Here is a 12,928-nt window from a genome sequence, read left to right as displayed (position 1 = left end):
CTACAGTTTTACTAACAAGAGCTTAACAGAGAAACAGGTGCTTGTTCAATAAGTTTATTGTCTTTATCTGAAAAATCTGCATAGGAAATTGTGGTTTGGTTTATTAGCTCTCAGCAGCTCGTTCCTGAGCTCTCAGGAAGCTTGCTTTCTTCTGAGCTACTCGATCTTTCTTCTGGGCAAGAGACATTTTGGGACGATTCCACCTATAAAACAAAAGAGACAGGAGTGTTAGGTTTAAAAACTACAACTAATGAGGATAGAAAATATTTAACTTGGATTAAAAAAGACAAATTTTGTAGTAAGATTTCTAATTCATGTACTTATTTATGATTTTAAGCTAACTTTCAAACCCCAACTTTTGTGATACTGTCCTTTTACCACAGTGCCAAAAATCAAATAAACATGTTAGTACAATATTTACAATTATTCAGTATTAGCAGTAACTGGTAGTTACACTGTCCTAGGATAGAATGGATCACCTCAGTAGCTTCTGAGGCCAATACATTTCTATCACCACAATTACTTTAGCAAACCTGGTTCCCTTCACTTCTGCAACGTCATGCAGAGTTAGTGATCGAGTTTGCACATAACTCAGTCTGAGTTAGATGAAACAAGGTGAGGAACCCCTGCCAACTCTCCCTTGAAAAAACAGTAAGATGCATACCTCTTCTTTTTAACTTCTTTCTTAGGCTTCTTCTCATAGACTGGATTCTCTCGTATAGCAGCATGAGCCTTCTTATACATGTCCTCCATCTGAAACAAAGCAAAGCAAACAGTACTTGGTTTCATTTTATATGCCCTAAACAATAATACAACAGACTGTAATCTGTTACTTGCTCAATTTTCTCTTTCTAAGCCAGACTTCTCAAAAGGCACTCAACTAGGTCAGTGCTGGTACATCCGCTTAAATTTCTAAATTTCTTTTCCTAAGAAATTCCCAATTTTTACCATAGGAAATGTGAATTGACATTATTCATATTATTTTCTTGAAGAGAATTTGCATGCATTTCTGAGGACCTTGGCTCTATTTTTTAAGTCCTTCAAGCTTAGAGCAAATTGATTCTGTAGAAATATATTTTATGCTCATTTAAAATGCTGCCTGACCTAAATTCTTTCATTTGAGAGAGATACATGCCAAAACAAAGTTTTTAAGATGTTAAGATTGAGTGTTGGGATGGTAAATACATAGATGATGTATTGCAGAATTATATACCTCAATCCTATATAACTGTATTAACCAATGACACGCCAGTTAAAAATAAAAAGATGGAGTGTATGGGACTGCTTTGACTGGGTAGCTCAGTTGGTTAGAGCATCATGCCAATATGCCAAGGCTGTAGGTGCAATCCCTGGTCGGGGCACAAAAAAGAATCAACCAATGAATGCATAAGTAAGTGGAACAACAATGTTTCTCTCTCAAATAAATACTTTAAAAAGAGTGTATGAGCCCTGGCTGGTGTGGCTCAGTGGACTGAGTGCCAGCCTGTGAACCAAAAAGTCACCAGTTTGAGGCTCTGGGCACATGCCTAGGTTGCAGGCCAGGTCCCTGGTTGGGGGCATGTGAGAGGCAACCAACTGCTGTTTCTCTTGCACATTGATGTTTCTCTCCCTTTCTCCCCACCTTCCCTTTCTCTCTCCCTTCCCCCCTCTCAGAAAATAAAATCTTAAAAAAAAATGAAGCCAATTAGCAATTGCCAAGTTTTTTTGTCCTCTCACATTACCCAGATTTACATTTTCCATCAATATCTGATAGTTCTTTTCAAAGCCATTTTTTAGTATCATATACCAGGGACCTCTTATATTTCCTACTACTAGGAGTGACTAGTTTCTAGCAGTAATACTAGGCTTCTGGAATCAGAAAGGTCAAAATTTCTCTAGAATACCCTGAAAGGCCACCCAATTAGTTATCTTAAAGAGAATTTTGTTCTAAAACATATCCACCCCCCCCAAACAAACAAACAAACAAGTTGCAACCTGTATTGTTTCAACTACTGCCCTCAACTTGAACAATACAGGTTTGAAATACGCAGTTCTCACTTATACACAGATTTTTTTTTCAATCAAAATACAGTTGGCTCTCAAAATCCCTAAGTTTCCCATTTGTGGATTGAAAAGTTTATTTTCAATCCACAGGGGAGAGCTGCAGTAAAGTTTTGAAGAAGTCAAAGGTTTTATATGGACTTCTGTGTGTACACCCAAGGGGATTGGTGCCTCCAGTCTCCACTGTTCAAGACTCAACTTGATCCTGTGCAAGATCATCATGAAGAACAGTTATAAAATGCCTGAGTGTTCGCTGTCAAAACTAGTAAGAATTATAGCCCCCTAAAGAATGAGCCAGGTAATCCAGATCTTTAAAAATTATTCAATATGGAGATTACTACATGCATTTGTGTAAAGCTTAGGGAAAAACAAAAATTTTCACTACATGTGACCTGAACTACCTAAATTCCTTTTGAAAGTTAATTTGTCCACCTCTTTTAGCACTCTATTACAGCTCTCCACTGTATTTAACAAACCCATTTGATCACATGTAGACATTAAAAAAAACAATCTAAACAACCCAGTTCATTCCTTCCAAGAGATCAGACAAGCAAGAAATACAATCAGTTATGTGGATAATGCCATGAATTTAGGTAAAGATCACTTGCTGTCGGAGACCTACCAGGTGTCTGCATAGGATTTCAGTATACACACGTAAGGAAAGATGCTTCCACAGATGAAATCAAGGAGCTAGCGGGAAAGTACACTAGCCTAAGAGTGGTTCTGGCCAAAGCATGGAATCTATACAGGAAAGCATTAGGAAACAGATGTCTAAAAACACAGACTGAGAGTTTAGAATGTCTTGAGCATACGTGCCATGCAGAGCAAGAAGTTGTTTAGGAAGAAAAATTTTGTTAGGTCAAGGAAAATCCATCCAAAAAGACCTATTTAGCAGGGTGAACGAAGACAGTATCAGTAGTAATATAAGGGAATATACTCCTGTGTAGTAGATGCTTCTCCATAGGTAACATAAAACTACCTTTTTCCTAGTTCAAAACTCAACCTATGTGTTTATCCTGCCCTAGACTATGTATTATACAAAACATACAAATAACAAAGGAATCTTTTCACAATAACAATTTTAAAAATAATTTCATAACCAAAGCTACGCAAAAAATAGAAACCATACACTAAGAGAAAACAATTACTTAATACATAACCCATCCATTTATATTTGTAATAGCTTTATGGTAACCAGTGTGATTTTCCTCCACTTTTCACTGCAATTTCAAAACTGGTGCTACGAGTTACACCAATTACTTGAAGACTCAACTTTAGGTGTGATCGACTTTCCAACATTAAACTCACTTTTGCAAATACTGTTTCCCTTTACTTCTTCAGCATCACGCAGAACTAATGTTAAAATCTGTACATCTCCTTTCCTGTATGTATGCCTGAGACATTCAAAAAGTCCAGAACATAGTACTTGTTGGCTATAAAGAAAGAATTTTTCTTCCCCATGGTATCAAAACGAAGTTTAATAACCAGCACCTCAAAGCAAACAAGGTAGATTATAACTATGACCACAGGAACAAAATCTTGAAATAATGGACAGCCAAATACATAAAAGCCACCAAAGGCTTTAGATTTGGATGCTTAAAACCTGCCATTGTTCAGCATCTAAGATTCCTGAAAGCATGCTGATGAGTCTAGCTCATTATACTACCTCATCCTTTAACCTACCCTGGGTTTATGCCATTTCATTTTAAGCCAAGGGCAGCTTATGAGTCTGTCTATATATATATATATATGCATATACCCACATTCAACTTTTAACCATTAACCTAAAATAAATATAATGTATCCACCAAAAAACAAACAGTAAACCCAGTTTCATATAAAATTTTTACCATATCTGGAGTTACATTGTTCTTTATGTATTGAGAGAACTGTTTCTTGTAAGCATCTTCGTCTTCTTCCATTAGGTAGCGCATATAATCTGCCACATTCTGACCCATGATGTGCTTCCGATGCACTTCTGCATTGAACTCCTTGCTTTCTGAATCATAACCAGGGAATCGTTTGGTACTAAAATAAAGTTTTTCACATTTTAGTATATACTGATTGAAATCTGTTCACTAACAGGAATTCATTTCAATAGCTGCCATCAGTCCCGTCTTGAAACAATTAATTGCATCACATGCAACCAAAGGACCAACTACTGACTGCTCAGTTGGTGGGATATCATCATTCAGCAGCTAATCTCTGAATTCCGGAGTAGAAAATCACACCTCAAGTACCTTTAAAAACCATGAAATGAACCAAGGTTTTCACTACTATAATGTTACTATCATAGAAAAAGAGTTTCAAAACTGTTCCCCCCAAATCTTGCAATTTCTCATTGGTGTCTCAGGGCACATAAGAGTGATTTATTCAAAGTCACACAGATGCCTCTCCAAAAGAGCTGCAGAGTCTCAAAAACAAAATGAAAACCCCTCCCCCACATTATAAGAGCATGTTCCAGTTAGGTTACATTTTACAGGCTTATAAATATATAAGAACATATATACATAGAATATTGGGGGGTTAAATCACCAACCACTAAAACATTCATAAGAAGCTGATAAATCACTTTAAGATGTATCTACATAATAATAACAAAAATCATTATTTCAAACTAAAGGAACAACCAAATTAAAACCTACTTAGCTTCTAAGAACGGCCTACAATCTTATTTCCAGTTGAAAGTTTAGAAATCTGTTTTAAGTCTTTTTCCTCAAACTTTTTCTAGAGTCCACTTTTTTTCCATTACTTAGTAAAGCCATTTTCTTTCTGAATGAAAAAAAGAAAATGCATTGAAAGAGAAGGGGAAGTAGTGGTGAAATCAAGTTGCTCATTTCTAACCAAAGCCAAGCTACACCTAAAAGGTAGTGTGGTTTCAACCCTAGCTCTTCCACTCACTGGCTCCAAAACCTTGGACAACTCATTTACCTCTCAATCCCAGTGTCTTCACTTGAAAATTACATTACAAATTCCTTTCTGCCCTGCCAGGATCCTTTTGCACAGTGTCTAGCACACAGTAGGCACACAATGATAGCTATTATTACTTTTAACTAATTCAGTAATCTCCACAATCCAACTAGTTAGAAACAGTGAAGTACTGCAGTCCAGGCAATGATGCCTTGAATACAGTGTTACCTGTGAGGAATAGACAAGCCTCCATCCACAGCTCCCTTCAGGGCCCCAAACACTTTATTTCCAGTAGTAGTTCTGGCAAGCCCTGCATCCAAATAGCAGGTGAAGGCGCCCGGTTGACCATCAATGCTTTCCACATTGTATTCATCTCCAGTCACCTCCACTTGGCCTTCGTATATTTTGTCCATGCCAAACCTATTGAGAAGCTATTAAGAAAGAAGCCAGTATAATACCTGTTCAAATATATTCAAACAACTTAATAACATCAAGTCACAACTTTAATGACCACTAGCAAAAAACAATTCCAATTTACTTATCCTTTAATCCCAATCTACTTTTAAATATCAATTATAAATGCTACAAAAAGAAACTTCATTCAATTTCACCAGCTGTATTGACTTTATTCAACAGCTTCTTAATCTGCTGCATGTCCATATTTGATTTATGCTGCAATCAATTAGGAGGTACATAAATTTGATGTAGGAATCTTACTCTTATGTAAGAATAAGACCGAGTAATCTTATTTAAGAATTTTATTACTCGGTCTTATTTGGCACTAATTCAACAACCAAATATTAAATGTTATCACATGTAGTTTTGAGTAGGATTCTGGGATGAGAACATCTTTTGTGGCTCTATCTCTTAACTACACTACATTAATACGGGCAACTCCTCTCCCAGTACACATCACTCAGCTATGGTTTCATAAGCAGAGCCTTTGCACCAGGTTGCTCTCACAGAATGACAATGTGCTCCTCTCCCACTCAAACAAGTTTATAACCAATGAAGATGTAGGTCCCCAACAATGATGTATGCTTAATAATTCCACTGCAAAACAAGGTCAGTAACTGAGAAAAAAATAAGGCAAAGTTACACTTTCACCTTTTATGCATATTATAGAAGGTGCTGCCACCCAGAGGCGAAGACGATTGAAACAACCCCCTCCTGCCAAGTTTAGGACATTGCTTCTTAAATTTTAATAAGCATATAAATCATGTGGACATCTCATTAGAACAAGTTCTGAAATCTGGAGCAGTCTATACATTTTTAATGTATGCTTATGGTCACAAGATCATTTCTAAATAGATCTGTCCAATAAGGTAGCCACTAAGGAGCCACAAGTGACTATTCAAAGAATTCAGTTCAGTGGTAGCACTAGACACGTTTCAAGTGCTCAAACCACGAGTGACTGCTGGCTACCATTATCAGCACGGATTACAGGTATCACTGCAGAAAATTCTATTGGTCTAGATATAACTAACAGAAGAAAACAGGAAAACTGCTTACCCAAATTATTAGAAAATATACTGCTGTCTCAAACCCTGTATTTTTAAAATCATCTTTCCTAATGATGCCCTTGTAAGCCAAATGTTACTATCATGAACTCTCTTGACCTGATAGCTGACGTTATCTTATCCATGTGTGAACATCTATCTTTCAGACACTTCAAACGATGAGCTAATTCCAAAATACATCAATTAAAGTAATCCTGTACACACCCGACGGGCCAATAGCAGGCCAGTACAGTATGCTGCAGCGTAATTTGTCAGGCCGACCTTCACACCATACTTCGGGAGTTCATGAGCATAAGCTGCACAAACTATCATGTCTCCTTCTATACGAGCGTAAGCAATCTATAGTAAGAGGAAAACCAGGTTAGTAATGTGCTCACTGTTTGTCGAAAGTGACTTTGTTTTCAAAGAACTTGACACAGATCTGCATCACTTAAAATCTATCTTTGTTAAACCCATTCAACTCCAAGAAGTTTATGGTTTGATCCACTATAGCAGGTACATCTAAGAGTGTAAATATGTCACAGTATGTCAGGCTAAAGTAACCAAAGGGACACTGAATATAAAAATACCTTTGAAATAAATTATACTGTAGTTCCTTCTAAATATTGAAAAGACTTAGCTGGGAATTAGAGGCAATTTAAAAAGGCAAAAGAATTCCCAATTATTTCAAACATCGTTTGAGTTAAGATATTTTAAGTTCAATAATGTTTTAAACACCTAGTGTTTAGTTGTCTGTACTTAGGTAGAGGAGACACTGCCTTTTCGATCACAAATTAGCTTGCCCAGGAAACTGGCACACCTGTCTCCTGCGTGCAAAGACCCAGAAAATCTCAAGTAAAAAACTTTTCCCTTGTAAAACTCCAGAAAATTACCTTCTAGGGGCACGCTGCCACTTTCTGGAGATCTTTGATGTGTAAGACAACCTCACATAGGACAGTTAAAACCTATCTCAAATAATAAGCAGGAATAAGAATAATCTCGAGGCTAAGGGATGGGTCTTTGCAACGACCCACCCCTTCAAAGAGGGGTGGGTATGTGGCATCTAAGGCCGGACAGCAAACACCAGGATGCAGTCCACGGCAAATCCCATCACTGCACTGGAGTTGGAAGGGGCAGGAACCTTCTACTCTATCAAACTGATCCTCCCACACCATCCGCCCCCACAAAATGGTGGCAATACCATAATTTTTTTAAACCCTTTTTCCTCCATTAAGAAATAAATGGGGTTAAACTGGGTCAGGATTGTCAAAAACGGCTGATCTTCAGAGTATTTTTTTAAAGAACCAATTTCCCAGGCTCCGATTTAAGACCCACAAAAAGGAAAAAAAATTCAATGCAATTTTTGGCATGCCAGGCCCCACACTTGATGGACCTTCTAATCCACACACCTGTTTGATTTCCCAAGTACAAGTTCTCATGACCCCTGAGTTGGGGGGCGGGAGGCTTGACCATCATGGCTTATGTCTAGAATGCAACTTACCTGACAAATGATATCTCTGTTGGTTACTCGGACTATCATCCGGTATTTGGGTGTATTGTACTTATTTTTATCCTGAATTACCAAGCGCTTCCGGGCATAGTAATCAGTTTTACCCTCTGGAAAAAAAAAGAAAAATTAAATAAAGTCTACTCCACTGCGAAACAGGTTCCTTTAGTACCGTGAACATGAAAATTCAACCATACCTCGTCGTCTTCTAAATTTCACTTGGTATCTCTTGAAGTAGGCCTTATTTTTGACAACTTTTACAAACCCCTTTAAGAAAAAGAGAACATCATTAAATGCTTTAGACTATGATACTTTTGACATCTGAAATGTAACAAGCTAACACCTGAATTTCAAAAGCGAATCTAGACAACTGTCACTTTTGCAGAGTCCAGCTTTTCTCAAACCATCTAAGGACAAGAATCGCTTTTCCTACTTTCCATCTGTCAAGACTGATAGGCGACTTCCTCAGACCGACGACACAGACTTTCTGAAGCACCCGCCGCTCTCCCGGAAAAGCCACGAAGCAGCCGGGCGTGGAGCTGGGTGCGAGGAGCCGCAGCCCGCGCCACTGGGCATCCACCAGCTAGTCTGACACCGACTAATGCAACCTCCCCAGCGCGGCCGCCTGACGGGGCCCCCTCCGACGAGCTGGCACTACTCCCTCAGCTTGTCTACCGAACTCACCACACCCCTACCCTCAATCCGGGCCTCAGCTTTTTCGCCTCCCAAATCCCTTTCCCCTCAAGCTTGCGCGCTGGGCGGCAGCCATTAAGGCCACGCTGGGAGCGGCAGCCCGACCAGGGCAGAGCCTGCAATCGAATGCCATCCGACCCCTGGACCGCGCGAGACCAACCGTAGGCTGGCATTAGGGCAACGTGAGGCAACCTCCGTCCACCTGTAGTCCCGAGATCAGGATACCCACTCACCATCCTGAGGATGGAAGACCCACGTCTGCAGCTTGCCACAGACCCACAAACCCAGCAGAGCTCCGGTAAGCGGAAAAGGCCGCAGCCCGTGCGCAGGCGCAGTATGTAGCGCCCGTGATCACGCTAGCGACGTGTAGAAGAGAGATCCTCTTGCCGTCAGACGTGCGGCATCACGCCCCCTGCTGGTAGGAGGACCCACACGGGCCTTCGTCTTGATGCAGCAAATCCTTAATGTTCCTGGCTGACGATGATCCTACTGTGACGGACAGTAAGCGGTAATAGGGAGGATTACCTATAAGAGGCTTTCACTTTTATGGGCTAGGAAGTTGTTACGTAATATGTATTACTTTTGTAAGCAGGAAAAAAGTTTAAAAACTAAATAGAATTGCCCTGGAGCTCTTTGCCCCCTCCCTTACTCTGCCTCCTGAAGTACTCTCATCTCCAAGCCCGGGTTAGGAACCCTTCTTCGGCCTTCCTACCTGCTTAAGCCCGCCCTTAATTGTAAACCTTTGAATCTCCAGTACTTAGCGCGGTGCTGACATTCTGTAAAATGGTAAGAGAACTGCTCTCTCCTTCCTGCTTCTTTACTTCCATCACCTTCCCTGATTCCTGACCACCTCATTCCTTTTCCCTCCCTCCATCCTTCGTATCTAGTCAACTTAACTTTTCTTCTGTTTAAGTCTTTTTAAATTTATTCTTCTAAAACTAATAGCCCTGGCCACTGTAGCTCAGTGGTTGAGCGTGGGCTGCGAACCAAGGGGTCGCTGGTTTGATTCCCAGTCAGGGCACATGCCTGGGTTGTGGGCCAGGTACCCAGTGGGGGCCATGTGAGAGACAACCACACATTGATGTTTCTCTCCCTCTCTTTCTCCTTCCCTTCCCCTCTCTCTAAAAATAAATAAATAAAACCTTAAAAAAACTAATTGTAATAAGTCATAGTCTCCATATGGAGACTGAAGAGAACTAACCAACCAACCAACCAACTTACCAAACAAACAAAGCACCTCAAGAGAAAGTATTCCCTTACCTAACAGTATTTTAAAGTGGTATTTGAACTACTGCATGGGAATTATTTGGGTACTAGTTAAAATGCAGGCCTATGAATACATGTCACCTTTTTTGAATCGGCCTCACTGGTTTGGGGAGTGGGTACCTGCCTTTTAAATTTGGCTTAAGCCTTGCTCAAATCAACAGGTCTCAGGAAAGTAGAAAACTAATCCTGTTTTTCCCAATTTCAAAAGGTATGGATTATGTAGGTAATGGATTACCCACATAGTAGGGAAAGAAGACAAATTACTTACCAGCACAGCAATTCAAAATAGTGGCATCCTCACAGTGAATATTAACTCTATGCCTCATCCTCCAATGATTTAAGCCTGCTCTTGTGAGATGGGTATGCACGATTTTAATCTAGCAGGAAAGAATCGGTGTGTCAACTGCTTACTGTCAGAGCTGGGAGGAGGGTCTCCCGAACCAGATGACAAGGTTAAGTGGTTCCAAAAAACTGCTACTAGAACAAATCAGAATTATGATGCTAGTTTACTCTGGTTTCAATTTGTAACTCATCATAAAACGGGAAAAATGTACATTGAGTCCGCTCTGGCCAATGGCAACAGAGCCCTCAAGGAGAAATGTTAAAACACTCCTCAAGGGCAAGTATGGTTCTATCTTTGCTGAGGGGCTTTTAGAAGTGCAAAGAAAAAGACGTGCAATTTGTCTTTATTTTGGTGGTTCATCAAGTTATTAGCCTATGACAGGTGCCATGTGTCTTGGTCAGGCCCTACTTACACTGAAGGTGCTGGTATCAGGAAGGAAAGGCTGTACGAAAATGGGCCTACCCCCGACTTTTGCATGTTTTAGGGCAAGGGTACATAGGAAGGCCTACATACCCTTCATCTGAATATTTAGAAATTATGAAGCAAGCTAATCCATTGTTGAGTTAAGTGTTTTATTTTTCTTAACCTGCTTCTTCCTACCTTATAAGTATTTATAACAAAAACATTTAAAATATGTATATCTGGTCCCTGTGGTTGCACCTGGGGGTGTGCGGCCAGCATGGCTGCTGGCTCAGCCTGTGCAGGTGGTAACACAGGGACCCAGGGGAACCTTGTCCAGCACCCTCGACCAACCAATCTTGTTCAAGGTAAAGGTTAAAAATCACCCGTAATGTGGCAAATGAACTTTGTGTTCCTCCTGATACAATAGATATACTGAAAAGAACACAGAAACATTTTGTGCCAAATTTATATAAGCTAATGTAGTTACATGATGTAACTATCTAATCTAGTACATGATGAATCTGCATACAAACTCAGTTTGAGGAACATTATAGAAAGTAACTGTTCAGTACTCTTCAAAAAATGACAAAATCATGATAGATAAGGAAAGACACAAGAAATATTCCAGATTGAAAGAGACCAAAGTGACATGACAACTGCATACAATGTGTGATCCCAGATGCGTCCTGGACAAGAGAGGAAAATGAGAAAAAGGAAGGCTTTTTATTTCTTTTGTACAAAGAACATTCTCAGGACAGTCAGTAAAATCTGAATGGAGTCTGTGGATTAGATGGTAGTAATCAGTCAATGTAAATTTTATTTTGGTGGATGCACAATGGTTGTATATGAGAGTGCTCTTTAGGAAATGCACTCTGTACTCTTTTGGAGTAATGGCTATTATTTCTGTGATTTCTCTCAACAAATGACTACAAAAATTACATATATATGTATGTACATAGATACATATGTGTGTATAAAAAGAAAAAAATGAGGCAAATGTGTTAAAATGTTAACAGTGCGGAATCTGGGAGAAGGGTATATGGAAATTCTTTGTACTGTTCTTACAAATAATTTGTAATTTTGAAATTTTTTCAAAGTAAAAAATAAAATATTGATTCCTGGTAGAATGGGAAATATTTTTTTATTATCTGAAATGAAAGTAAACTCAGTTTTATCAAATATGTCAAAGATATATAATAAATAGAATGTAAATCAGCAACTTTTAGTCCTGGTAGTGATTATTTAACAGCAAAATATGAAAAGATTTCTATGAAGTTCCCATGTAGTATGATTGTGAGAAACCTGCTGAGAGCTCTAATCAGCATGTTCTGTATTGAAACCACTGACTTTCATGATTATTCTCTAAAAGCATTTTGTTATTTCAAAATGTTTTTTCTTTGCAGTTGCTTTTTGCTTTACATTAGTTTATGATTATTCATGAAGGGTAGTAAATGGGGTGGACTACTTTACAGTTGAGTCCCCTTTATTGATAGTAGTCCTTCAGAAACATTTAAAACATTTTAAACCTGTACCTTTTATCTGGGAAAAAAAATTAGCCTCCAGTGAAAGAATAATCTGTGTTATAAAGCTATGGTTTTTATGGGCCCAAGAGTCAAAAGAATATCAAGGACAACCCCACATATTTATGATTATGTCTCAGGGTTCTGTTCATAGGCTGCTGAGGTCTGAATGACTAACAAGATAAAAATATACACAATTCATAAATTATAATATATTTCTTTCAGAAACGTTTTTTTTTCATATCTTCATTTCAGCAAAACCTCTATGTTATCACCAAGATACCACATCATTTATGTTCTACAGGTAGTAATGCCAAATTGGACAAGCTTTTTGGTCATTGTAATTCTTTTTTTAAAAGATTTTATTTATTTATCTTTAGAGGGGAAGGGAAGGAGAGAGAGAGAGAAATATCAATGTATGGTTGCCTTTGGTGTGTCCCCTGCCAGGAACTGGCCTGCAACCCAGGTATGTGCCCTGACTGGGAATCGAACCGCGATCTTCTGGCTTGCAGGCCCACACTCAATCCACTGAGCTACGCCAGCCAGGGCTCATTCTTTCTTACAATAATATGTACATCCATGCAGGTTTTGTTATTCTTCCAATAGTTAAATGCTGGGGTGTGTTAAAGTAAACAAAAAGAGCAGCATGTTGTTCAATTTGTTCAAATATATTTTCCATTAGACTGCAATGGTCTGTCAGGGTCAGGAAACAATCTCTATGGAAATTAACTTTAGGTTTATTTATTTA

The 12,928-nt window shown here is 39.0% G+C and overlaps 2 protein-coding genes and 2 non-coding genes across 4 annotated transcripts in view; 1 reads left to right on the top strand and 3 right to left on the bottom strand.

Annotated features, from left to right (window-relative positions):
- Positions 1 to 38: 38 nt before the first annotated feature.
- On the bottom strand, positions 39 to 8,998 carry RPL5 (ribosomal protein L5). Its single transcript, XM_037045502.1, has 8 exons — positions 8,883 to 8,998; positions 8,154 to 8,223; positions 7,951 to 8,066; positions 6,675 to 6,809; positions 5,179 to 5,381; positions 3,891 to 4,068; positions 665 to 753; positions 39 to 203 (listed from the first exon to the last, which is right to left on the bottom strand). The coding sequence occupies exons 1-8, from the start codon at positions 8,883 to 8,885 to the stop codon at positions 104 to 106; spliced, it is 894 nt and encodes a 297-aa protein (XP_036901397.1). The 5' UTR covers positions 8,886 to 8,998; the 3' UTR covers positions 39 to 103.
- LOC118986567 (small nucleolar RNA SNORA66) lies at positions 454 to 586 on the bottom strand. The gene has a single exon (XR_005066408.1). It is a non-coding gene; the product is annotated as a small nucleolar RNA SNORA66 (small nucleolar RNA).
- On the bottom strand, positions 4,141 to 4,236 carry LOC118986566 (small nucleolar RNA SNORD21). Its single transcript, XR_005066407.1, has one exon. It is a non-coding gene; the product is annotated as a small nucleolar RNA SNORD21 (small nucleolar RNA).
- Positions 8,999 to 9,358: 360 nt separating the features above from the next.
- EVI5 (ecotropic viral integration site 5) overlaps positions 9,359 to 12,928 on the top strand; it is a 251,238-nt gene continuing 247,668 nt past the window's right edge. Inside the window, exon 1 of the mRNA XM_037045491.1 lies at positions 9,359 to 9,435. Coding sequence (XP_036901386.1) covers positions 9,433 to 9,435 — 3 coding nt within the window. The 5' untranslated portion in view covers positions 9,359 to 9,432. The remainder of the gene's footprint in view (positions 9,436 to 12,928) is intronic.

The sequence above is a fragment of the Sturnira hondurensis genome, unplaced genomic scaffold (genome assembly GCF_014824575.4).
Source record: "Sturnira hondurensis isolate 20B ecotype Veracruz unplaced genomic scaffold, ASM1482457v3 Scaffold0004322, whole genome shotgun sequence".
NCBI lineage: Eukaryota > Metazoa > Chordata > Mammalia > Chiroptera > Phyllostomidae > Sturnira > Sturnira hondurensis.
Note: the sequence above shows the minus strand (reverse complement) of the source record. Positions and strands in the feature narration are given on the sequence as shown.

Bases quoted from the DNA above. Each gene is read 5' to 3' on its own strand.
- RPL5 (XM_037045502.1), bottom strand. The intron at 6,810-7,950 runs GTAAGTTGCATT...CTCTTACTATAG, and splicing joins ACAGAGATATCATTTGTCAG to ATTGCTTACGCTCGTATAGA. The intron at 4,069-5,178 runs GTAACACTGTAT...ACTTTATTTTAG, and splicing joins GGCTTGTCTATTCCTCACAG to TACCAAACGATTCCCTGGTT.